Below are 25,058 nucleotides of genomic sequence, written 5' to 3'. Positions count from 1 at the left end.
TTTCATTTTTATTCAATATCAGACTTCAAACTCCTCAGCATTACTTAGATAATTACAAAATTTATTATTTATTTACTTAATACAGATTAAAATGAGGTCTTCACGCATGCTAAGTGAGACGGCATTAGCTCCTTTCTACACACGCCACTGCCTTATAGGGCTCCCACACTGGCTGCTGGGGCCTGGTAATCACTGCTGGGCCTGGTACACAGGCAAGAGAGAGGTGAAGGTCACACACTGCGCCACCTGAGGCCAAGATTTTTTATGAGGATTTCTGAGTCTTTTTCAAGTTTAAGGCAGGTGTTCCAGAAAGTGAATGCGGTTTTTTTGAAGACTGTCGACTCTAGAAGCAGTGAGTACCGTTTTCTCTGGCTCTTAAGTGAAGGAAGAACAGAAGCACACAGGAAAAAATGGAAGGGTAAGGGATTCTTCCCAAAGAGTAGAGAAAATATGAATATATGCTATGAGTTTCAGTCTGGAAACCAAAATGGAAATAGTAGTAACATTTTCCTTTCGGGAGACTAATTTGGCTTATTGAAATTATGAGAAAGTTGTATGTTCAGGGAACATTTACTTTTTCTTGGACAATAAAAATAACATTGAAAAAAGTTGTCATCTATAATAGACTATAGAAACAATTACAAAATTAATAGTATAGTTTGTATTGTTGATTGTAAGTATGACAAGAGTTCAGAAAAAAGAAATATTGATAGCTGGGGATGTAATTCAGTGGCAGTGTGCCTGCATAGCATTCACAAGGCACTGGATTCAATCCCTAGCACTGCCGATAAGTGAATAAATAAACAAATAATAAATACATTAAAAAATATAAACAACTGGAAATATCAATCAGCAAACATGGGATACTGTTTCTTCATTTTTTTCTCCAAATGTAACAGTTAAGAACAATTAAGATCCCAGAATTACATTACCAAAATAAAATTGCACCAACTCTATATATTAACTGTAGTCTTCAAAAAGGCATTTAATGTGTAAAGAAGCCTTAGTTATCTCATCTAGAAAACAGTGACAATCACAATTCCTATAAAATAGCTAGAATTATGATTCCTTTTTTATCAGTTTGTTGTGAGAATAAATTAAATTATATGAACTTTGTAAAATGTTTAACAACAGGGCCGGTACTTTCTCAGGGACTAGTAAAAAGCTGTTTTTACTGCTATAATTACTTGCTCCAGAACCTGGCTTCAAGAATGTTTCTGTTTAACCTAGCATGTTTCTGAACTAAAAGAATTCCCAATCTGCTGGTGAAGTTCTCTTTGTTTTAAAAAAGGGACGCTGGCATCTTATTGCACAGTAGGGTGACTATAGTTAACAATAATACATTGTATATTTCAGAAGAAATAAAAAACATTTCAGGTAATGGATATGCTAATTACCTTGATTTGATCATTACATAATGTATATCAAAGCATCACAGGTCAGGGATTTAGCTCAGTGGCACGGCGTCTGCCTCAAAAGCTCAAGGTCCTGAATTCGATCCCCAGTACCAAAAACAAAAAAGTCACAATTGACCATATGTGTGTGTGTGTGTATGTGTGTATACATATATGTATGTGTGTGCATATTTTTGTGTCAGATAAAAATATAATAAAAATGTATTCAATATTAGACATCACTGTGGGAGGATTAATTGATGTAGACCAAGTAAAATTTCCAGATACCAGACCAATACATTAATAAATCTTAGGAAATTAAATATAGAAAATAATTATCACATCACAATTCATTTTCTTATTATACAAAAGTAAAATTTAGCATTTAATTTTACTTACTTTTCTCTATTTCTCATTCAAATAAAAATTTCAAAGAAAAGTTCCAAAAACCATACAAATAAATCATACCGTGATTATCATAAGCCATGGAATAACCATTGTTGGTTGAGCCAGTGCAGATTTCCATTTATCACTCATTGGATATTATATATTTTTACCTTCATTTTTCATTGGCATTTTACTTAAACTCTTTCTCAGGATCTCCCTTTTATAGCAGTTACTTTTTACATTTAGTCCTCTTTACATCTGTATGCTTGAAAATTAGGGACTCCTGGACACAATGAATGAAATCCTGACAAAAATTTTATGCCCTGGAAATGTCTTATTCTTTAATAAATTGCCTCTTTATAATTAGCACTGTAGGGTTATTGTCACTAGTCTTTTCACTTACTCATAGCAGTATGGCTACTTTTGGATATCCATGGCAATACCTCCACTCTCCAATTTTTAATTCAGTATTAACATTATTGTTTTATAGCAACCATTTCTTTATACTATTTCTGTTGATTAAATATAGAGCCATGATTTCCTTAATCAAAATTTAAGATGTTTGATCTAGCAACAAGTATATTTTTCTCTAATTTAGCAAGTTATTTAAATGAGAAATTATGCAAAAGCATGAAAATCAAATAATATTTAAATATATTTGGAATTATATTTGGTTTAAGGTTAAAAGTTATTAGTGTTATGGTTATAGTGCCAAAATGTGTAGCATCCAGAATGAAGCTTTTGTTTTTACCTTTGTCATTGCACTGTTGTCTAGATTTCTCTTTGGAAATTGAAATTAATATAGAACTTCCATGCAACAATAGTTTAGTGAGTTTGTAATAACTAAAAAGGAAGTACTGTGATACAGTATTATTTGATGTTGGCCAGGTATTTTTTATTTCATTCGGTATTTACTCAGGATATTTCTTGTGGACTAAAAGAAATACCTAGCATAGAATAAGGTATAAAAAACAAGTTTTAAAAAAACTTAGAGATAAAAGCATTTAAAAATACAGAATGCCCTGATCACCTATTTTCCTGCTGTGTTCTAGGTTCTGAACCTCTTCCTGGCCTTGCTCCTGAGTTCCTTCAGTTCTGACAATCTTGCTGCCACTGATGATGATAATGAAATGAATAACCTACAGATTGCTGTGGGAAGGATGCAGAAAGGAATCGATTTTGTCAAAAGAAAGATTCGTGAATTTATCCAGAAAGCCTTTGTTAGAAAGCAGAAAGCTTTAGATGAAATTAAACCCCTTGAAGATCTAAATAACAAAAAAGACAGCTGTATTTCCAACCATACTACTATTGAAATAGGCAAAGACCTCAACTATCTCAAAGATGGAAATGGAACAACCAGTGGCATAGGGAGCAGTGTAGAAAAATATGTCGTCGATGAAAGTGATTATATGTCATTTATAAACAACCCCAGCCTCACTGTGACTGTACCAATTGCTGTCGGAGAATCTGATTTTGAAAATTTAAATACTGAAGAGTTCAGCAGTGAGTCAGATATGGAAGAAAGCAAAGAGGTAGGGATTTTTGAATAAGGAGATATTTTTATATCGTGCATTGCTGTTGCTTTAAAACAATTAGATATTTCAAATTATGTCTCCTTACTATAAGAAAATAGAAAATATATTGATATATTTTCTGTGGCAAAAATAGGATTGATAAAGTGATAATAGATTAAAATAGACAAATGATAAGCTTTCATATGCTCAAATAATCACTTTCTGAATTCTTGATAGTACCAATATGCAGGTTATTATGAAATTTTCTAAGTATTTTAAAATAATTTGATATTTATGAAAATGCTTCAGTTTGTATGAACTGTTTTTTCTTATAATTCTCCTACAATGGCAGTTTTTGTATGGAGGTTTTTATATGTACCAAAAGAAACTTTATGGAAGGTAGTTTCAATTCTCATCTTGTTACATTCTTGCCTCTCAAGAAATAATGCATAAACTGTGATTTTATTTAGTTTTCCCAGACATATTAACTCATGGAAAATCTGACTGGGGTCTTAGCTTGATGTTTGCTTTTAGGTTCATGCTTCCTGAAGTGCATGACTTTTTAAGAAACAGAAATGTACAATAAGGAATCAGAGTAAATATTTTTTTAAGTCTCCTTATCCCCATGCATGTAGTTTAAATAAAAAGAAAGCCGTATAGCACTACAGAATGTAAAATTCTGAGTTTATTAACTCAGAAAGAATTGAGTCTTGGTAATTTAAAGTATTCTTTGATTTATAGGAACTGCATGAGTACCAGGGTGTGTCTTTGGTTCGTTTTGTTTGTTATAAACTTGCAAGTTAGTAAGTACTGAGCTGGAAGAGAAAACAAGAGAGAATTTGAAATCTTAATATGTAATTTCTCAACTATATAAAAAGAAGAAATGGGACTTGCAATATTTAAAGTTTGCATAAAGTGTCACAAATAACTCTCAAAAACAAAGGCTTGCCCCTTCTTTATTTGATCTGTGAGAATGGAAGCTTAAGGCTGCTCTTACTGCTTGTAGTGTAAAAATGATAGATGCAGAGAGTCTGAAGCACTGAAATGTACAATTTAAAAAGTATAGCATTATCCCAATAATTATAGATTGAAGAAAATTATATTTCAAAGAAGAAGACTTTAGAATATTTCAGTCACTAGTCCTATATTTATTTGATAAAACTGCTAAAAAGTACATACTATTTCCTGTTCTTTATTGATAGGTACATAGAATTGCTGATTCATGGTTAGGTAGAAATAGATGCTAACCATGAAATTCAAGCAATGTTTAATTCTAGATATTAAAAACTAAGATCTAAGTAACAGGGCCAGAGTTAACCAATGACACAAATTTAATGAGGAAGTAGTAAAATCTAGAGCCTTGAGCAAGAATAACTGCAGTTAGGTAAACTCAAAGTTTTTAACAAGTTGGACTTTTTTTATTTTTTGGTTCTGGGGATTGAACCTAGTGCCTTGCACATATGAGGCAAGTGTTCTACCATTAAGCTACATCTCCAGCCCACTAGTTGGACTTTCATTTAAAGATGGACTAATATCTTAAAGTCTTTAAGATCTAAGATTATAAATTGATAAATATACTTAATTGGGTTATGCTCAAAGAGTAAGACCTACTTTCTCATTTTGTATATTAGCAGGAGAGGAAATCAGCAATTAAAAAAATAGAATTGAGTCATTAGAATTTTAAGGTATATTCTCTTCTCGTTATTTTGACATTATACTCTGATACTAGGTATATTATCTGTAGTAAAGAAAGTCAACTTCTGTTTTGAAGTAGGTTTAGGTTTCAAGTATCATATAAACTAAGTGAATTGTATAGAATCGAATGTTGAGGTCATTGGTTAGTTTAAATCTTTTAGCTAAGTTTTAGTGCTTTTTGAGTTGTGGTTAATGAGACATTCAGTCTTCCTAATCTTCAGAAATTTTGAAGCCTTTGGTTCTTCCCAAGAGCATATGTTAAGCTTCACCTCAGAGTGTTGCAGTTGACCTAATACATGTTCAGTAAACTGGGATTACAGGAGGGAAATCCAGTATTCTATTTCTATTACCATTATAGTTTGTTATTGTTATATTTTTCTGTTGGAGGTAACCTTGTTTGAATTAAGTGCTCCAAAATAACACTGTGGACACTATGGACTCAGTATGTTTTGAAGTTGGAAGTAGAGAATTGATCTATCCATTGGTTGTGAACACAATTATTTTATCAAGTTTTAGAATACCTTTGGTATCATCCCACCTTTGTGTTGAGGTTTATTATTTGGATAAATTGTTAATTATGGCTTTATATCAAACTTTATAGACATAAATTTATAAAGTAACAAGTGTTTAGGTTCACAGTCTAGGAAGAATCTACATCCACAGCTACATCTACATTTATGTCTATGCCTGTTTTGATCTTTCAGAACTTTACCTTGTATTTCTACACTAGAAAATGATAGAGAATTGAAGCAAGTATTCAAGAATTTTAAATTTTCCCCTTGAAATACCCTTTTGGTGTCTGTTTTCTGGTCACTTTTGCTTGATATATTTTAAGTGATAAGTTGGGATTTGTGCTCTTCACTATCATACATGGAATAGTCAGAAGTGACAGGAGGTTATTACTACCTCATTCTAAATGATTTCTAAAGTTAAAGTGTAGGCACTTTCTTTTAGAATTCCTAAATTAATTATATAATAAACTAACGAAGGGATTCAGGAGTTGTTGAGGCGTTTGAACTAAGTCCTCTTTTATGTCTCTGCCAAATTGATGTGGTTCTCTGTTAGCTTTCTGGAAGTTCGGTGGAGGATGTAAAATAAATTCATATCACAATCATGCATGCTTTAACTCTTACTAGGTTAAGTTGGCTGTGGTGAATGTAATTTCTTTTGTAATTTTGATTGAGTGATTTGCCTTTTAGAGTTTTAAATAATGTTGAAGCCATGCTTGAATGATTATTTTTCAAAGTGAAATTAAGTAGTGTAATATGGTGACCTTCACTGCTTACCATTCTTACTTCTCACAGGGGTAAAAAAATCAAGTTGGAGCCATCAAGAATGCAGCTCTGGTGTTTTTTACCAGCCAGAGGCTCGTGCCACCACTTTTACCCAGCTTACCCAAGCAAGTTGTGTATATATATATATATGTCTCTCTCTCTAAATATAATCAGTTTCTAAGTGACCTTTGACTGGCCTGCATGTTACTCAGCTACTTTCCTTGCCCATCCATTGGCAGTAAAATAAAAAACATGCACAGCTGCGATTATGCTGAGCCACATGAAGCATGGTCAGGCAAGTCTGACAGCTCTGACTTCTAAAATATATATATATTTATATATTTAGCTATTATTTTTGTTACATAGATTCTGAATGAAATTATATTTAATGAAAAGTAAAAATGCATGCCTTTATGGATAATTTAATTTCTATTTAGTGTTAACAGAGTTTTAGGTATACTAAGAATCTAGAGAAAAGCAGTTGCCCTTTGGAAAACTCTCGCAAAAACCTTCTTTTCCTCTGCTTCTTTCTTTCTTTCTTTTTGAACACAATCTCAGGGAATTTTGGGGATAATTTTTTGTTCACTGTCATACTAAGTTTTTCTGAAGGGTAGTCCGCAAATTAAAGCAATCTGTTACTCATTTACAAATGTCCTAAATGATGTTTTCATGTGATAATAATGTGAATCAATTGGAATGTTTATGTTTTGGTTGCTAGCAGCATGGTTTTTGATCTGCTTAATTTTGAGGAAGGGCACCCTTTCAGTTAGCAATTGACCAAAAATATTTTGCAGTAAAAACATGATTCCTTTGGAGATTTCGTTTGTTTTTACTCATAAATTTCTAGTGTGAAAGAGAAAAAATAAATGTATTTTGTACAAAAGAAAATAAGAAAAGATGTACATCAACCTTTTGCTGATGTGTTCATCCTGAAAATAGACCTGGAGGCCACTTTCTTCCTCTTCTCCTGCTGACTCCTCTGTCCATTGTGAGTGGAAAACCTGCTGGGAAACTTTGTTGGGAAAGATATTCTGTAAATATATCATGTTCTTCTATTTCTACATAGGAAGAGCATCATGAGATTGTGTTCCTTTGATGTTTCTAAAATAAAGAGACCACCCTTATAATGTGACTATAGCAATAAGTCTAACTATTTTGTGGCCTATCTTTAGTGGACCACTTATCTGATATTAAAATGACAGTTTTGTGAACAAATATGTAAACCAAATCGTTCCATTTAATTTAATCATCTTTTGAGAAATTTTACTTTGTCAATAAGTTTCCTCTCCTTCTGCCGTTTGGCTCTTTAAAAGAAACAACACTTGTCATTCTTGGAGTATTCCTTTATATTTTGAATCAAAATGTTCAGTCACTGGTGTTCTAGATTGATAAAAGATAAGAATTTATGTACTGGAGAAATGGTATCCTATGAAAGGAAATCCAAAATGCTTGAGTATTTCATATTTAAACACAGATACACATGAATATATACAAGGACTGGAGATAATTGTTTTGTCCTATTATGAATTATTTATTCAGAAATGCATGAGATTTTAGATACTTAAAATAATGGCTTGTTTTTCCAAGTTTCTTGGAAGGAGACAAGGTTCATTTGTTTATCCTCTAAATATCCCATTTTCCACATTTCTGCATAGAAATTTATTTGTGGGAAATGACATCCAAGCATATTATCTACCATTGTATCTAGGGAATTTATCTGGCATAAGAGTGATAGAGTACCAAGTAGGAATTGGCTCACTTGCTCTCAGTTCTCAATTATTATGCATTCCAATTTTCTTTAAAAAGTCTCCGTTCCTTCCTTAGGAAACACTGTCCATTCCCTAAAATAATTTACTAAATTGCAATACAGAGGACAGAAACGGGATAGACAGGTGGATGGAAGACGTATGTAAGCATTGGTGGAATGAATTATAGGAGTTCATCTTTGCTTTCATCCTGGCGAATAAGCTTCCTCATGGGGAAGGAGATAAGTGGCATAGCGATTAAGCAGGAGAAAAGGCTCTAAGTGGGCCAGAAAAAATGGGCCAGAAACTGTCTTTTTTTTTTTATTGATGTCTATGGAGGAATAAGACATCATGACATAACCATTCTTTTTGCTATGGATTTAAGGTCCTCTATGTTCGGTTTAAATTTCTCCTAATGTATCCATGATTAACACTAAAATGATGTTCTGAATAATATATGAGAATGATTGCTTTCATTTTACTGTCTTATCAAAAAGATCACATCAGCAATTCCTTTCACCCACTGTGTGTCACTTGGGTCTGAAGCCCAACTGAAATCAAGCAAGCTCGTGCCTTCCATTCTTTTATTTATTTTTTTTTCTTTTTCTGGATTTTGGAGTCACTTTTTTATTCATTGAGTTTATTGGTACATTTTAGGGATACAGTATGATGATGTTCATTGCTGGGGATTTGTAGCTTTAGATGATATATCGTGGTTCTTATTTTGCCCACTCCTCTGTTCTCCCTTACCCACATTATTTACAAAGACTTTGTTTCCATTTTTTTTTCTTTTCTCGTATTTATTCCTTTTCCCTCCCTTCCATTCTTGTGTTAAGACTTTTTCATGAGAAATGGCTTAGAGTGCCTTCAACAGTGGTTAGCAATAGTATCCAGGAACAAAAGGTTGAAAGTCTTGTAGACCAAAACAGTCAAGTGTGGAGTATTTGATGTAACCTACATTTGAACTTATTTCTTTTCAAAAATCCTACTTTATTAAATTGCATTAAAACTTATCCTCTCCCCCCAAATTTGTACAATGTTATTAATTATATTTTCATACAAATGCCTCTTCACAATGAGAAATAAATGTCTTTGGGAAAAACTTAACAGGAAATGTTTTCTCTTCCTTTTCCTGTTTATGATTAACTAAAAAATAATTTACTTTAATTTATTTACTTTTGCTTTCTGAAGGAAGAATTGTTAGTTTGGCGTATTCATGCTTGCCAATAATTTACCATTGATGCAGAAATATAAAGTGGAGAATGTAAAAGTACAATTGGCTTTTCCTGACTAGTCATTTCACTGTGCTGACATTTGAGTGTGCCCATATTTTGTTAAGGTTTTAATAGGCAAGGGCTCTTTTAATAATATCATTCAGTCCACTTTTCCAGTTTCCTGATAAGAATGAGTGACAAAAAGAGAAGCTAAACTTCCAAATTTTAGCAAGACTAAATATAGAACTTGTCACACTGGGGCTACTGGTAGCCCGTTCATGTTTTGATTTGTAGCACTTTCCAGTAAATGGTGCTTGGAGCATTGCCAGGCAACCTACACTTGAAAATTCTTCTTGTGATAGTGCCACGGAGTGATTTATCATTGATAGTTCTGTTAGTGAATTTGCACGGCAGTGCGGTTGAGCATAATTATCACCTTATCTGAAACTGAATAATTTTATATTCTTAATTTGAGTAGTCTTATATTTATGGTCTATTTCTATATTTTAGGTTCCTTATCCAATATATCAATAATATGTTATTTACCTTTCATTTGATTTAAAGGATATTGTACTGATATAAAAAATAATTTTATAAATCAGAATTTCTTGCCTACATCTCAGGATTATAGTTTGAACTTTTTGTTCGTGAAGCACTCTACTGTGTATGTACCTCTACATTAATGCATACATATAAGAGATATGATATAACTTGAATTACTGCTAAGGTTCATGAATATGCAATATGAAAAATCAGTGATATCATATGCATTATCTCGAACCTACAACACTTAATTACATATCCAGTCTACTAAAATTTTAAATCGATGAAGGTTGATTAGGATCTTGTGTACTATTATAGTTTGTTCACACCAGAGAAACTATTCGGTATTTACATGTGTGTGACTTATTTATTTCACTTAGGAGTATATCCTTAATATGTATCCATTTTCCTATGAATTACTCTAATTTCCCATTCTTTATGAGTGAGTAATACTCCATTTTATAGAAAAATCACATCTTTATCTAGTTTTCAACTGATGGGCAAATGGGCTGTTTCCAAGTTTTAGCTGTTACAAACTGTGCCGCTATAAACATGGGTTTGCATGTATCACTGTGGTATGATTCTTTTAATTCTTTTGGAAAGAGGGATGTCTGAGTCAAATAGAACCTCTAGTCCCAGCTCTTTGAGGTATCTCCATATTGATTTCCATCGTGGTTGCACCGGTCTGCACTCCCACCAACAATGGAGAAGGGTTCCTTTCTCCCCACAACCCCACCAACATTTATTATTGTTTGATTTCTTGCTAGCAGTCATTCTTTGTGGGGTAAGGTGAAATCTCAGTGTTGTTTTCATCTGCATCTATCAAATGACCAGTGATGTGGAACATTTTTTCATATATTTACTTGCTGCTTTTACTTCTTTGTCTGAGAAATGTCTGTTCATTTCAGATGCCCGTTTCTGAATCGGGTCCTTATATTTGGTGGGGGTTGATGATTGTTTTGAGTTCTTTATATTTCTAGATAATAGTCCTTTGTCTGAGGAGCAGGTAAAAATTTTTTCCCAAGGGTGTAGGGAAAGTGGGAAGGGTAGGGGAAAGGTAATAAGGGAAAGAAAAAAAAAAGGAGAAAATGAAAAAAATGGAAATAAAATATTTGTAAATGGGGAGGGGAGGAGGAGGTGAAGGAAGGGCAGGGACAAGGGGAAAAACTGAGAACCAAGATCTGTCATGTAAAGGTACAAGATCCCAATGATGAATGTAACTGTACTGTACACCTAAAATGTACCAGTAAACTCAATGAGGAAAAAATAAAATAAAATAAAGCACATAGAAACCTAAAAAAAAAATTTGATGAAGGTTGAATTTACTTGTGAATCATCAAAGAAATTCCCTGGAGATCCTGGCAGATTGGGGCACAAATGTCCTAGAGTTCTACCACTAATTCACTGTAACTATGTCAAAATGGTTAACCCAGTTCTTTATCTAAAGAGACATTGGATAGGCTTATTTTAAGTATTAATATACAACTTAGTTTTTTGTCATTTGCCAAAAGTATGAAAAATGTAAAGATATTCAAGTAATGCATGTGAGAGGCACAGAGCTCTTCCTCTTCAGAGAAAGGATGAGACTACCTCTCTTTAAAGCTGTTCCATTCACCTCTAGAACTACAGAACCAAGTAGAGAGAGTAAAAAGAGAGAAAACAATGTCAAATAATTCTGTTTTCTTGACACCAGGATTAAAGTATAGTTTATTTCACAGACTTCTCTTGGGCTGATTTACTGGTCACCTGGTTTTAAAATTCAGAATCTGGAAGGGTTTATATAACTCTGCAATTAAAAGAGGATATTACTTGTTTTATCTTGCATGTGAAAGTATGCATCAAACTGGAGATGTTAAAAGTACTTAGTGGTTGAATAAGTGTCTGGCTGTTCATCCATTTACTCAACAAGCATATATTAAAAATAAACTTTCGTGATAGATTCTATGGATACATTGATGGCAAAAAAACTGATCTTGGCTCAAAAAAAAAATTAAACCTGTAGAGATGTCTTCTAGAAACACAAGATACATTTAAGTGTTACTTCTATGAAAGTAATAATCTGACTATCAAATAGATAAAGTATTTGGTTTCAGGAAAAGTGTATCTATCAGTTATATATAAGTGTTAAAGAAGTGCACTAAGGTGAAAGGGAACAATGTATATTCTCCTATTTTAATGTGGTTTAAATTAAAGAAAACACAAAAGGGTTTTTGCCTTAGAATTTCCAGAGATGAAACCTAAAAAGTAATTTTTAAAAAACTTCTAGATGGTTCTTATTGTCAACTAATTATGAAAAACTAGTTAATATTTTGTAATTTTAACCTCAGGTCAAACTATTGTGTAAAGTGTTAATTTTAACAACATGCGGAAAACGATGCATTATCTAGCAATTTGTTCATTTATTCAGTATTTAATGAAAAGCATATGGGCAATGGAAAGTCTGCTCCTTGTTATTCAACTAAATTTATCTACAAAGCCTCAAGATCCTGCCCCCAAATGTCCAACAAGCATGTTAGAGAGATAAAAATCTGTCTGAAAAAATTTGAGTCATATTTGATCAAATGTCACAATGATTTTTTTTTTTTTTTGTACAGGGGATTGAACTCAGGCCCTTGCACTTGCAAGGCAGGCAGCTGAACCACTGAGCCAAATCCCTGACCCTCACAATGCATTTTAAACCATAAAATGAACTGTTAACAATTTAGGGTGCATATTGTAAGATAAAGAGGAGGAAAAGGAAATTAGGAGCCCACATTTTACGAAGGGAGGAAGCATGATTGTTTGCAAAATTGCAAAGAAGGGAATGGTTGTGGTGGCATAGTCTTCCCAAAGTCATTTGAAGTCGTAATAACTCAACTAATTGGCAACAAAAGGATGAGTTGATGATACAGAGATCTTATGAAGATGTGAGCATTTTCATTTAAAATTTCCTTTAGTACCTGGGTGACTGTTCCCAGTCTCTCCCTGAAACTGATCTTCATACTATTATGAAGTCTTTCATTCATTTCTTCGCTCAACTTTTCATTTTTTACTGAGTACTTGCAACATACTCAACATATCTATAGGCCCTGATACCATCATTTGACAATACCTGGCTAAGTATGTGGAGAACCCTGAATATAGATTCTTATTTTTCCCTTGGACTCATCTCAAGAATTCCCTCCTCCTGTGTTTTTGATGTGCTCCTATTTTTTAAAAAGAGCATTTTACATTTCTTTTGTGTGCTAGGTCAGATGTGACATAGCTTCAAATTATCTGATTATCTGTGTTACATTTGAACATCCTGTAAAAGACAAGAACTATATTATCAGATCCCTAATACGTAACAGCTTCCTGTGAATTAGAAGAATTGAAATGAGAGAATATTTTAATAATTAATTTTGAAATTACATGTATAGAAAATCAACTTTATTTGTTTACAAAAGAGTCTATCTTAAGGGGGAAAGATAAGAAATTAGAGTCCTGAAAACTAAAAATATTTGCAATAAATCTCCGTAGTTTGGAGCTTCATTGTAGAATGAAACATTTTAAAACATTTTGATAACAGAATGTTTTGATTATTTATTATTGTAATATATTTACTAAGTAGAAAATTCACAATACTCAAGCACATTATAGTTTATTATCTTTCAGTTAACCATTTTGGAAAATTTAAAACTAAATAAAATTAATTGTAAAGCATGAGTATTTAATGTTTATGTATCTGCCATTGATATTATTAAATTACACAAAGCAAAATCATTTTCAACCTTATATACATCTGATAAAAATAGTTTCACTTCATGGGGACCAATATGCTAAGCAAATATTTATATAAAATTATTTTCATAATATAAAGCAGCCAATTCTTAGGGGAGAACCTGTAAAATCCTTAACCCAAACATAAGTGGTATTTTTCTAGTACTAACTACAGCATTCATTTTATTCTAGTTTAACAAAGTTCAGTGTGCATTTTATCATGTGCTTTCCTCATCTTCTTTATAAAGTAGCTCTTTCAGCTCAACCATTTCCTAATGTTATGCACTAATGGTAATAACATTATAACAGGTTCGAGAATGCTGTGGCCCAAACTACTCTGATTCCATGTGGCACTCACACCTGGCCCTACATCATTTCTATAGAATTTTTGAGACTAGGTTTAAGACTGGGGTCTCTTCATTACTACTGATCCAAAGAACGGCCTGACTGGGCTAAAGCTTTTTGCATCTCAAGACTTAAGTTTACTTCTTTGTACTGTACTTGTATTTTGGTGATATTTGGTTTAACCCAAAGGAAACAAATAATAAATAAAGATTCATTTCTACCGGTACTAACAGGGCAGGTAAGAGTGCCAGAGTAACAAGTAGTTTCCAAATGCACAGTGAATAACAGGAGTGCATTGGCCAAAGAGAATGCAAAGTATCAGCTCTTGCTATATAGCTAACAATGTGCTGCTCTTTTGGAATTAGAAAATTATACAATATATTTAATAACAACAGTAGCATATGTTTTCATGTCAATGAAAAGTGGATAAATTTAGATTGTTGCTGTGTATTTGCACTTGATCGAATCTTTTCTGTATTTGACATGAAAATAAACGTGCAGCTTTTGTTGGTTGGGTCACAATTTTAGAATAAAACCAACTACAATATTTATGAACTAATTTACAAAAGCAAAGATGACTGTGTAACTCTGGCAGTTTACATAAGCTTTCTGGAGCATTTTATTTCAGAATCTGTATACATGGGCTTTACCACAAATTACTGCAGTTGTTAGAACCACAGCTTTTTTAAAAGTTATAGTGCTGCATCTAATCTTGTGACCTCCACCTCTACTAAAGCAGACTGGCATTATATTTAAGATATTCTTAAATTACAGATGAAGAAAATGCATACAGAAGACTGGGGGGCACACTTTATAAATTTTAACATTGCATTAAAGGAAACATTTGCGATATTTTCTGTGGGATTGATTTTCAGAAGTTGAATGCAACTAGTTCATCCGAGGGCAGCACGGTTGACATGGGAGCTCCCGCAGAGGGAGAACAGCCTGAGGTCGAGCCAGAAGAATCCCTAGAACCTGAAGCGTGTTTTACAGAAGGTAAGTGAAGCAGCAGGACATGTGGCCTTTCATCCCGTTCATCCTCTCTCAGGTATCCAGTCTCTCTCTCTCTCCCTCTCCACCCCCCTCCTTCCTTAAACCCTCCCTCTCTTATTCATCTATATCTGTCTATCTAACCAGTGTTTATTTATTGGCTGATTTGGGCTTTTCTTATTTCCAAACAAAGGAAACATTTAAAGATAGAAGATTCACCATAGGTGACTAGTTTAATTTTTTAAGATCCTGTTCGACTCAAAGAAATGCTGGTAATTGGTTTTTCTTTGGCCTTCTAAAAAACAAGAAAGAAAGCTAAACGCTTGGGTTTTAAAAATTGGAGCCTGGTGTGGTGGCGCACACCTGTCATCCTAGCACTCGGGAGGCTGAGGCAGGAGGATCACTGTGAGTTCGAGACCAGCCTGGGCTACGTAGTGAATTCCAGTTCAGTCTCAACTACATGGTGAGACCCTGTCTCAAAAAAAACAAAAGGAAAGAAAGAAAGAAAGAAAGAAAGAAAGAAAGAAAGAAAGAAAGAAAGAAAGAAAGAGTGAAAGAAGTTGTTATGTATTATTTTCTTATGGTAGAGAGAGTATTAATTGATTAATATACATTCAATTGATTAATGTACATTAATCTACTCTTGAGTAACAGTTCTCAGTATTAATCAAGGTTAAATACTTTTTATTTTTTCTGAACAAAGTTAACAGATAATAAAAAGCTGAAATATATTACAAATTATATGATACTGAACATGTCATAGAGAAATCTTGAAAAGATTTTCTGAAGAATGTTAAAATTCTGTTGTTTGAGGGATGGATCCATTATCTATTGTTATAACAATGCTGTTTATTAAACCACATGAAACCTTTTACTCTAAGCTGCTTTTCTGATCTTGATTCCTAATTCTTTCTGTGCAGCTGTAAGACTTTCCTAAATTTTCCTTATATTGGTTTCTTTATTCTTATATTTTCACGCCCTCAATATGATTCCTACAAATCGGTCTAGACCTAGTCCTGACTCCACTTGATCCACAAAATTCAAAAATTATATGTATTGATGAATTCTTATAAAACTTTTTTTTTGTGATAATTATTGCTTCTATAATTACAGAATTTATACACAGACTATCCCTATGAAAAGTGCACATTCTTTGAAGGCAATGCTGTTTTAGAGTTACAGTGTTATCCTTTTTCTAATATATTTCTTTTAATATAGCCTTAAAGAGTCTTCGATCTAGTAGCTCATGAATTTCACAAATATGATTATTAATTGTTACTGGTAATGCAACCTACATATTCAATAATAGTGAAGTAATGATATAATTCCAGTAATTTTATTTAGAGAAATATTATGAAATATCTCATAAATTAATTTGCTTGTGATAAGATGGGAAATAATTATAACATTGAGTGAACTAATAAGAATTAAAATTACAACTTCCCTAATGAGTAGAATTATAAATTAAAGGAGGGATGGAAATATCAACTTTTGATAGTTTTATTTTTCTATTTTTATTTTATATGTTTTATAATGGAACATAATCTATTTTTTCAGCTTTTTCCATTAAATTTACTGGTACATTTTAGGTATACAGTACAGTTGTATTCATCATTGGGATCCTGTTCCTTTACATGATGTATCTTGGTTCTTATTTTTTCCCCACTCCCCTGCCCTCCCTTTTCCCCCTCCACCCTTCCTTATTTATGAAGACTTAGTCCAATGGGAAAAGGTTATATTTCTATTAAATAAATGATAAAAATATGTATGATTTCAACGTGTGGAAATCAAAGTTATCTCTAAAAATAAAGTTATTGGCAATGTGTTATAAAGCAATAATATAGATTAATGTTCCATTATAAACATAAATATTTATAATCAAAGAGTATTTTCTCTTCATTTATTCTCATTTATTTTAGACTGTGTGCGCAAGTTCAAGTGTTGTCAGATAAGCATAGAAGAGGGTAAAGGCAAACTCTGGTGGAATGTGAGAAAAACGTGCTATAAGATAGTGGAGCACAACTGGTTTGAAACTTTCATTGTCTTCATGATTCTTCTCAGCAGTGGGGCTCTGGTAGGTGTAACATAATCTCCTCCTTCACCTTTTACCTGAAATCCTTTCCCTTTCCCTCTAATGAATCTCATATTATACATTTTTAAAAGAAGGTGCTTGTGATAGAAAGAAAATATGTGTGATACGTTTAACACAAAATCAATAGAAATGTTTGATGCTTTGTCTTGAGCTTTCCTCAGGTGGAATCAAACTTAGACACAGTATGTCGAAAGCATTAAAAAAAACAAAAACAAAAGCACCTAATTTACATTTGGTTTCATTTAACAAATAATCAATTTGGTCAAAATGCTGATCAGTATAATGAGGATAGTGCAACCCATTTTCTCATTTGCTTATACAAATGTGATAGCATTCCTCTTGGTTTTTTTCCCCATTACTAAAGTGTTCAGTGTGCTGGTTTCATTAGGAGAACATTTACATTGTATCTGGAGGCATCTAAGTCTACTGCTGAATTAACTAAGAACCTAGCATCTTTCTAAGTACTCAGAATAAAGAGGATTAGACTTGAATTATTTATTTGTTTGTTTGTCTGTTTGTTTGTTTTTTGTATCTGGGATCGAAATCGGAACCTTGAGTTTGCGAGGCAGGCAGCCGAACCACTGAGCTAAATCCCCGCCGGCCCTAGACTTTCGTTTTGATGCCAAGGAGGGAGTAAAAAAGTCTTATCAGAAACTAGAGCCGCTGGCGACGCAGTTCCGTCATGGCAGGGCACTGACCCGCTGTTTTCTGAGAGCCTCCAGCTCCGCAGCAAGCTGAGCTCCGATGCTTTCAAGCCCTATATCACCTTGCTCTCTAAAAATGAAAACAAACAAACAAAACCTTTTCTCTCTTGTCCTTGACCAAGGCCACCAGGGCACCCTCACAATTTTTCCTATCAAAGCACTGAGTTAGATGAATAATCGTTTACTTTGACAAGGCCCAGGGACTTCTGCAAATGAATGCTTCTCCTTTTCCCAAGAACTGTGCAAAATAGTGACAGAGGATGTTCCCAATCTATACCATACCCACAGGAGGAGAGAGCAGAGAACCGGCAGAGACAGAGAGACAGGGAGACAAAGACAGAGGAAGGAGGAGGAAGAGGAGCAAGGAAGGGTGGGGGAGAGGGAAGAGGAAGAAGATATATTTTCCCTTCTCCCAGGCAGAATGAATTCCCTAACTAGCAGTTCTACTTCCAGATGACTTTTTGCCTCCTGTTTTAGAAAGAAGTCTTTGGCAGTCTTTCAAAAATTTTAGTTCTTTTTGGCTATCCTAATTCTCAAATTCAAATTAAAAACTATGCTAATTCTTTGATGGACTGAAATACCTAGTCAGTAAGTAGCCTTTTCCATAGAGATAACTATATAAAGCAAGTGCAGTCACTAGAAAAACTAAGCCTTCCAGCCTTATTTACTTAATAAAAAGCTTTTAAAGGTTTTTTAAAGATATAAATTAGGGACAATTAAATTAAAGAATTTTTTTCACTCACAGGCCTTTGAAGATATCTATATTGAGCAGCGAAAAACCATTAAGACCATGTTAGAATATGCCGATAAGGTTTTCACTTACATATTCATCCTGGAAATGCTACTAAAGTGGGTTGCATATGGCTTTCAAGTGTATTTTACCAATGCCTGGTGCTGGCTTGACTTTCTGATTGTTGATGTGAGTATTCTACAGTTTCTGCTTTCATTCCTTAACAGGTGGTGGTAGGCGATGATTCTAGCAATTGTGGCTGGCACATAATAGGTGTTCAGTAAACACTGCATTAGTCCAAATATAAATGATATGTTCTACTTTCCCAGTGTTCTGATGCCCAAGCATTACTTGCTAATTTTTATACATATACTTTCCAAGATCTAATAGTCAAATGCCACTTTATTATAATCATTTATTTAGTTTTAAGTCTCTACTTGAAATTCAAATTTATGCAAGACAATACATTAATTTAGAAATTTTGCTGTTTCACTCTCTCATTCACAGAACAATAGCACAGGCATCTTTGACACCAAAGTGTCAAATTAGTTTTGATTAGCACCCTTCTTGTCGCTGTAGCTAGCCTCTTGAGAAGTAACTGTCACACAGACCGACTACTAATTACAAGAAAAGTTCAAAAGCCCAAAAGTGAGAGGAAACCATTTAGTTTGGATCATTATAGAATCTGATTAGCTACTAAGACATTACTTAAAGGTTTTATCCAACAATTTTGGTTTTTAAAAAGGTAAATCCGAGTACCAGAATGCAAACAGGTTTTTAATAATTGAATATTAAACCGATTAATTGTAAATGTGTAGGATACATGCAGAATTGCATCGGAAGTCTTTTGGAGGAAAAAAACCCCTGAAAATTATATTTGAAACCATATATGTCTGAGCATTATAAAACTATAACCATTATTTTATTTGTATAATTGGATTGTGAATGATACTTTCCTTTAACTATTTTGTATGTGGTTATGCTGGGTGACACATTGACAATAATATGTCATTTTTACTATAGCAAAGTAAGAATAGTCATTAAGTCAACACTACTTGAGTATAAACTCTTAAGAAAAAAATAGTTTTCCTGCAGCTTGTACTCATATTACCTAATATATGCTAGAGTCTAGTAGTTTACATTTAAGAAAACTCTTATGATTATATATCAAACTGATCAATGCTTTGCTTTAAATCAGGTATGTTCATCACTCATTTGTTCAATGGAAGCTACAAATATGAATAAGTCGTTTTTATTTTTCTGGTCCTAAAGGAGCCTATAGTCTAACAGTGAGAACAGATACGTACATATTTAAGATCTTGATACCTGTCCTACAAGTGATGTGGGCTTGCCTTGAGAAAAAGGGCTTGCTGAAGAGGTGCAGTGTGAGCTAAAGCTTGAGGGATGAGAAAACTGGCAGGTCCCAGTGAGAGAGAGACCCTGATGTGTTCAGACACTGACTCATGAGGTGCAGGGATGGCTTCAGGGACAAGAAGTGGTCCTTGAAGGTAAAAAAAAAAAGGATGAGTTAATAGGTCTGTAATTGGGTGATAAGGTAGGTAAGTTAGAGAAGAGGTTGAAGAAGCCAAGATGATATCTAAAAGAAATTTGGATTTCTGATTTAGTAAAGAGAAAGCAACTGAAAAATTACTGATGAGGAAGTGACAAGACCAGTGTGCTCTTTTAAGGAAAGAAATTGATGGGGGCGTGAGTGATGTAATACAAAGGGAATTATTTAGAAATCAAAAGACCAATTAGCAGATTGTTTCAGTGCCCTAAAAAGATTGAAATGTATTTCCTTTTCATATTTACCTACCCAAACTACATATTTTACTAGGTCTATTAATTATCTGGCAAATACTGCCCCTATTTAGAATATTTTTTCATATGTCTAACTTTTATCTTTCATCTTTAATGTATGTTTAATTCTTTTTGGGTCTGTCTTCAGAGAAGGTAAAGTACTATAGGTCCTCATATTTTCTAGTAGAGAAAATCTTTCCATTCATAATGATTTAACTACTTGATTTTTCAGTTGTCTATGGAGAGGAGACTTATAAATCGTAAAGCTTTAGATTTTAGGACAACTGTGCAAAAGTACTTAAAATTTCAAAGCTCAGTTCTTTTTCTAAATTCAGAGATTTCACTTTCAGGCTGCATATGCAAAATTAGCTGAAAGAATAAAATGTTTTTGCAATAATTTTATATGTGCTTTACTTATTCTTTTGAAAATGTATTTTTAAAATATCTATTAAAACCATACTTTAAAAAGCTGTGTCACATTTATTTATGTTTATTTGTTTTTGAAATTCTCAGACACGGTAGGATAAACTATCTTTTCTTAGCTTATACAATTTTCTTGAATTTTCTATATATTTTCATGGGAAATCAACCATTTCTGTGACACTTATGACAGCTTTTCTTTTCCTTTTTTAACTGAGATTTTAGAATTTTTATTAGTTGCATTAATCATTCCATGGATGACTAAAGAAAACAGTGTTCTTGTAATTTTACAGTTATTCACTAATTTTATTTGATGCTTCTCAAAATGTGGCTCATAGGTCAGCATTAGTAATCTTACATAGGAACTTGAAGAAATACAAATTCTCAAGACTTGCCCCAAACCTACTAAATCAAATTCTACCAGTTCCCTTTGGGTGGTTTTGATACTCCTTGAAGTTTGATAAATACTGGTTTATTGCACAGAGTAAGGTTGAATTATAGATATTTTTGCCTATGAGTTAGAAAATTGTGTTGCTTTTTCTGAATAGGTCTCATTGGTCAGCTTAACTGCAAATGCCCTGGGCTACTCAGAACTTGGTGCCATCAAATCCCTCAGGACACTGAGAGCTCTGAGGCCACTGAGAGCCTTATCCCGCTTTGAAGGAATGAGGGTAAGAACCAATGCTTCAGAGAATGTGGGAATTATAATTGAGAGGAAACTGACATTTCATGTCATTGAAATGACAAATCCTTGGAGAATTTGTATCTTCTACATTCACCCTGACATAACCAATCAAATCATTAATACTGATCAGATGCAGAACACAGTGCTTGGTCACTTCTAATAGCCTAGGTTTTTGCTTTGTGGGAAATCTCTTATGTTGTGTAGGCTGCTGGTCTGAATCAAGATCAGTTCTCTTCATTCCATTTATAAATGTGCGGGGAAATCTACTTGCTATAATCTAAGGCTACCAAATCATTACTCATCATTTCCTCATCATTCTGTATGATGTATTGTAAGGCTTTTAAAGTCTGAATTTGGCCTTTTCATTTTCAAATGTAGGATGTCTAAAAAAGTAGGTCAGACGTGGAATGCTGATACTCTGAAGGTGGCACAAAGCAACAGGGAGGAATTTGTGCTGACATGTGTCATTCCCTGAGTCACAAAACCTAAGACCTCATTACCTAGGAAATGATGTCCGCATCCTTTTAGCTATTCAAAAGCCAATTTAGAAAATGATGTGTGTGTGTGTGTGTGTGTGTGTGTGTGTGGGTGGGTGGGTGTGTTGAAAACAACCAGAGATCAAGACTGTATGTAGCAATGTGTGCGTGTGAGTGTGTATGCATGGTTATGTAGAAAAGAACTGTTATCAGTTAATTTTTTTTCACATTACCAATTTGAAATCAATTTTTTGCAGTAGTAGTTCTAATAAACAGAGTATTACAATTTTTGTAACAATACTTCTAATTTCTGCAGTTTGTTACTTGTGTTCTGTTTTACTCTCAATTTTTGACCCATAAATTTTATAGTTTGCATTCTTAAAAGTTGTATATTCCCATAATGATCTTTTTATATACTCATGTACTTTAAAAAATATTTTATAAGTACATGTTTGCAGTATGCAATGATCATATTCATCATAAGGGATTTGTACATAACACCTAAGTACATAACACATCTTAATTCTCTAGTTTGGTCCCCCTTCTCCTCCCCAAACCCTTCTTCCTTCTCCACTTATAAAAGCTCATTTTCATTTTTTTCAAGTCTTTTTTGCTTTAAATCCCTTTTCATTTCCTCCCTCCTTCTCATGTAGTTTCAATTTTACATTTTAATTAGCTCCATTTGTTGATAAAAATTTGCTATGTGTAACTTACCTCTTGAGAAAAAAATTTGCTATATAAAATTCAGTTTACATCCCTCTAAATTATAATTGCAAAATTATATTAGTTGCAGTCATCGGATGTTTCACCTAATATTAAATTTGAGAACAGATATATTTTCTGTAATTTGAATTTCATTCTTTTTGCAATGCTTAAAATAAAGAATTACTTATTTTTGGCTGTTCATCTATGTTTTCCTTCTTGTCCTGTATCAGGTTGTGGTAAATGCCCTGCTAGGAGCCATTCCTTCCATAATGAACGTACTTCTGGTCTGTCTGATCTTTTGGCTAATCTTCAGTATCATGGGAGTGAATCTCTTTGCTGGCAAATTTTACCATTGTATTAACTATACCACTGGAGAGATGTTTGATGTAAGCGTGGTCAACAACTACAGTGAATGTAAAGCCCTCATAGAAAACAATCAAACTGCCAGGTGGAAGAATGTGAAAGTAAACTTTGATAATGTGGGACTGGGATATCTTTCTCTGCTTCAAGTGGTAAGTAACCATTTCTTTACTCTCTTGTGATATGTAATTAACATAAGTCTAACATTCTTCCCCGCAATCAGATATCACCTCACTCCTCTTTGAATGACTGCCATCAAAAAGAATGATAACAAATGCTGGCAAGAAGGTAGAAAAAACTAATCCTTGCCAACTGTTAGTGCAAATGTACATTAGTACCACCCTTATGGAAGACACTGGAAATTCCTCAAATAAATTTAAAAGGATCCAGTAATATGATCCAGTAATACCATTACCGGGTATATGTTCAAATGAAATGACAAATAATTATATGGGGAAGATATCTGTTCTCCTATCTTTTTTCCTGTACTGATTTCATATTGCAATTAAAAATATATTGATTTCTGTTGCAACATTACTCACAAAGCCAACTATAGAACCAATATGAGTCCATCAGTGGATCGATGTACTTAACACACACACACACACACACACACACACACACACACACACACCAGAGTAGATATTTAATATTCAACCTATAAAGGAACAAAATCCTGTCATTTTCAACCAAGTGGATGAATTTTGAGGACATTATGTTAAGTGAAATAAGCAAGTCACAGCAAGAGAAATATCACAGTTTCATTTATCTTGAGGAATTTTTAAAAATTGAACTCAGAAAGCAAGGAGTAGTGGCTACCAGGATTAAAGTAGGGAGGAACAATGATACTGATTAAAAGGCAGCTAGGTGGGAAGAATACATTTTAAAGATTTTTATACAGCATGGTGATTAGAGATAATAAAAATGTATTGCATACTTGAAAGACAGTAGATTTAAAAAGTGCTCAACACAAACAAATCATATGTGAGGTAATGTATACATTAATTAGCATAAACTAGCCATTTCCTCATAACTTTGAATTGTACAACATATATTTTGATGTTAATTTAAAATTAAATAAAAATTTAAAAGTGATTAAAACAAAAGTACAGACAATTTTAGGAGTGCTATATATCTAAATGCAATTAAATATATAAATAAAAATAAAAAGGTAACTAAATAAAATGAGATATTTCTTCCTTACTGCCTGCTAACTTCCTTACCCCATCTGCCGAGATGTTTCCTCAGTGATTGCTGAGCTGTGCCATGCTAGAAATAAGATGTCTATACAAAGTTTGTTGTCTCTTAATATGTGTTAGAGCTGGGCATATGTTAGTTAGCTAAGCAAAAAGAAAATTATATTATATGACTTTTTTGCAGGCCACATTTAAGGGATGGATGGATATCATGTATGCAGCTGTTGACTCACGAAATGTAAGTCTATTTAGCTGGGAAATTAAAAAATTTGATCAAGTGAATATTTTCAAATTATTGTAATTTAGTGCTGCTGTCAGCAAAAGATCACATCTCTATTATGACAAAGTATTTCATCTTACATAGTTCTTTCAAAATTTGATTAGAATATTTTCTCTATTCACTGTGGTTCTCGGTATCAAGGCCAGGACCACACACATGCTAGGTAAAGGCTCTCACACTGAGCTACATGCCTAGCCCTCCTCATGAAATTTTGAAGGTATCTTTTTTAGCATTTAGCATGGCAATTTTCTGTATTTGCAAAATAAGACATTGTATAATTACTCTGATAGTCCTGGGTCTTTATGCATTAGAAATTCTTCATAGGCAACTTTCTACATACGTCATGGATTTTCCTCTAGCTTTTGATCTTCCTTGTAATAAAAAGGATATGAGTAATGGTAAATAAGAAAAAAAATAAACAAAACAAAGAACCTTAATTGTGGTGCATTCTTGGAGGTGTGACTGTGTGATAGAAGGGAGAAATTTCATAATGTACCTTATACACATTAGCATTTTTGAACTATTTTATACAATTTCTATTGATTTACCATTTTTAATGAGAGAAAAATCACATAGACAGATAAGCTCAAAATCCTATTTCTCAGTGTCAACATACAATGATACAGTGCATACATACAATGATTCTAGTCTGCTAATGAAATGTGCAGTAAGTATCAAACCCTTACACTTAGCAATTACTGTCAGCTATGATCTGTCTACGCACTTTTTGTGCATTAACATATTTAACTTGGACACCTACCCTACAAGGTT

At 33.3% G+C, this 25,058-nt stretch overlaps 1 protein-coding gene across 4 annotated transcripts in view; it reads left to right on the top strand.

Annotated features, from left to right (window-relative positions):
- Positions 1-25,058, top strand: part of Scn2a (sodium voltage-gated channel alpha subunit 2) — a 114,526-nt gene that overhangs the window by 72,296 nt on the left and 17,172 nt on the right. For all 4 annotated transcript variants that reach the window (XM_010606879.1, XM_010606878.1, XM_010606880.1 and 1 more), the window contains 7 exons: positions 2,834-3,313; positions 14,725-14,845; positions 16,759-16,913; positions 18,381-18,554; positions 21,134-21,256; positions 22,682-22,963; positions 24,192-24,245. In XM_010606879.1, the coding sequence (XP_010605181.1) occupies positions 2,834-3,313; positions 14,725-14,845; positions 16,759-16,913; positions 18,381-18,554; positions 21,134-21,256; positions 22,682-22,963; positions 24,192-24,245 (1,389 nt within the window). The remainder of the gene's footprint in view (positions 1-2,833; positions 3,314-14,724; positions 14,846-16,758; positions 16,914-18,380; positions 18,555-21,133; positions 21,257-22,681; positions 22,964-24,191; positions 24,246-25,058) is intronic.

Source organism: Fukomys damarensis, unplaced genomic scaffold (assembly GCF_012274545.1).
Source record: "Fukomys damarensis isolate Sample0158 unplaced genomic scaffold, DMR_v1.0_HiC HiC_scaffold_26, whole genome shotgun sequence".
Taxonomy (NCBI): Eukaryota; Metazoa; Chordata; class Mammalia; order Rodentia; family Bathyergidae; genus Fukomys; species Fukomys damarensis.
This window is presented reverse-complemented; position numbering and strand designations above follow the sequence as displayed.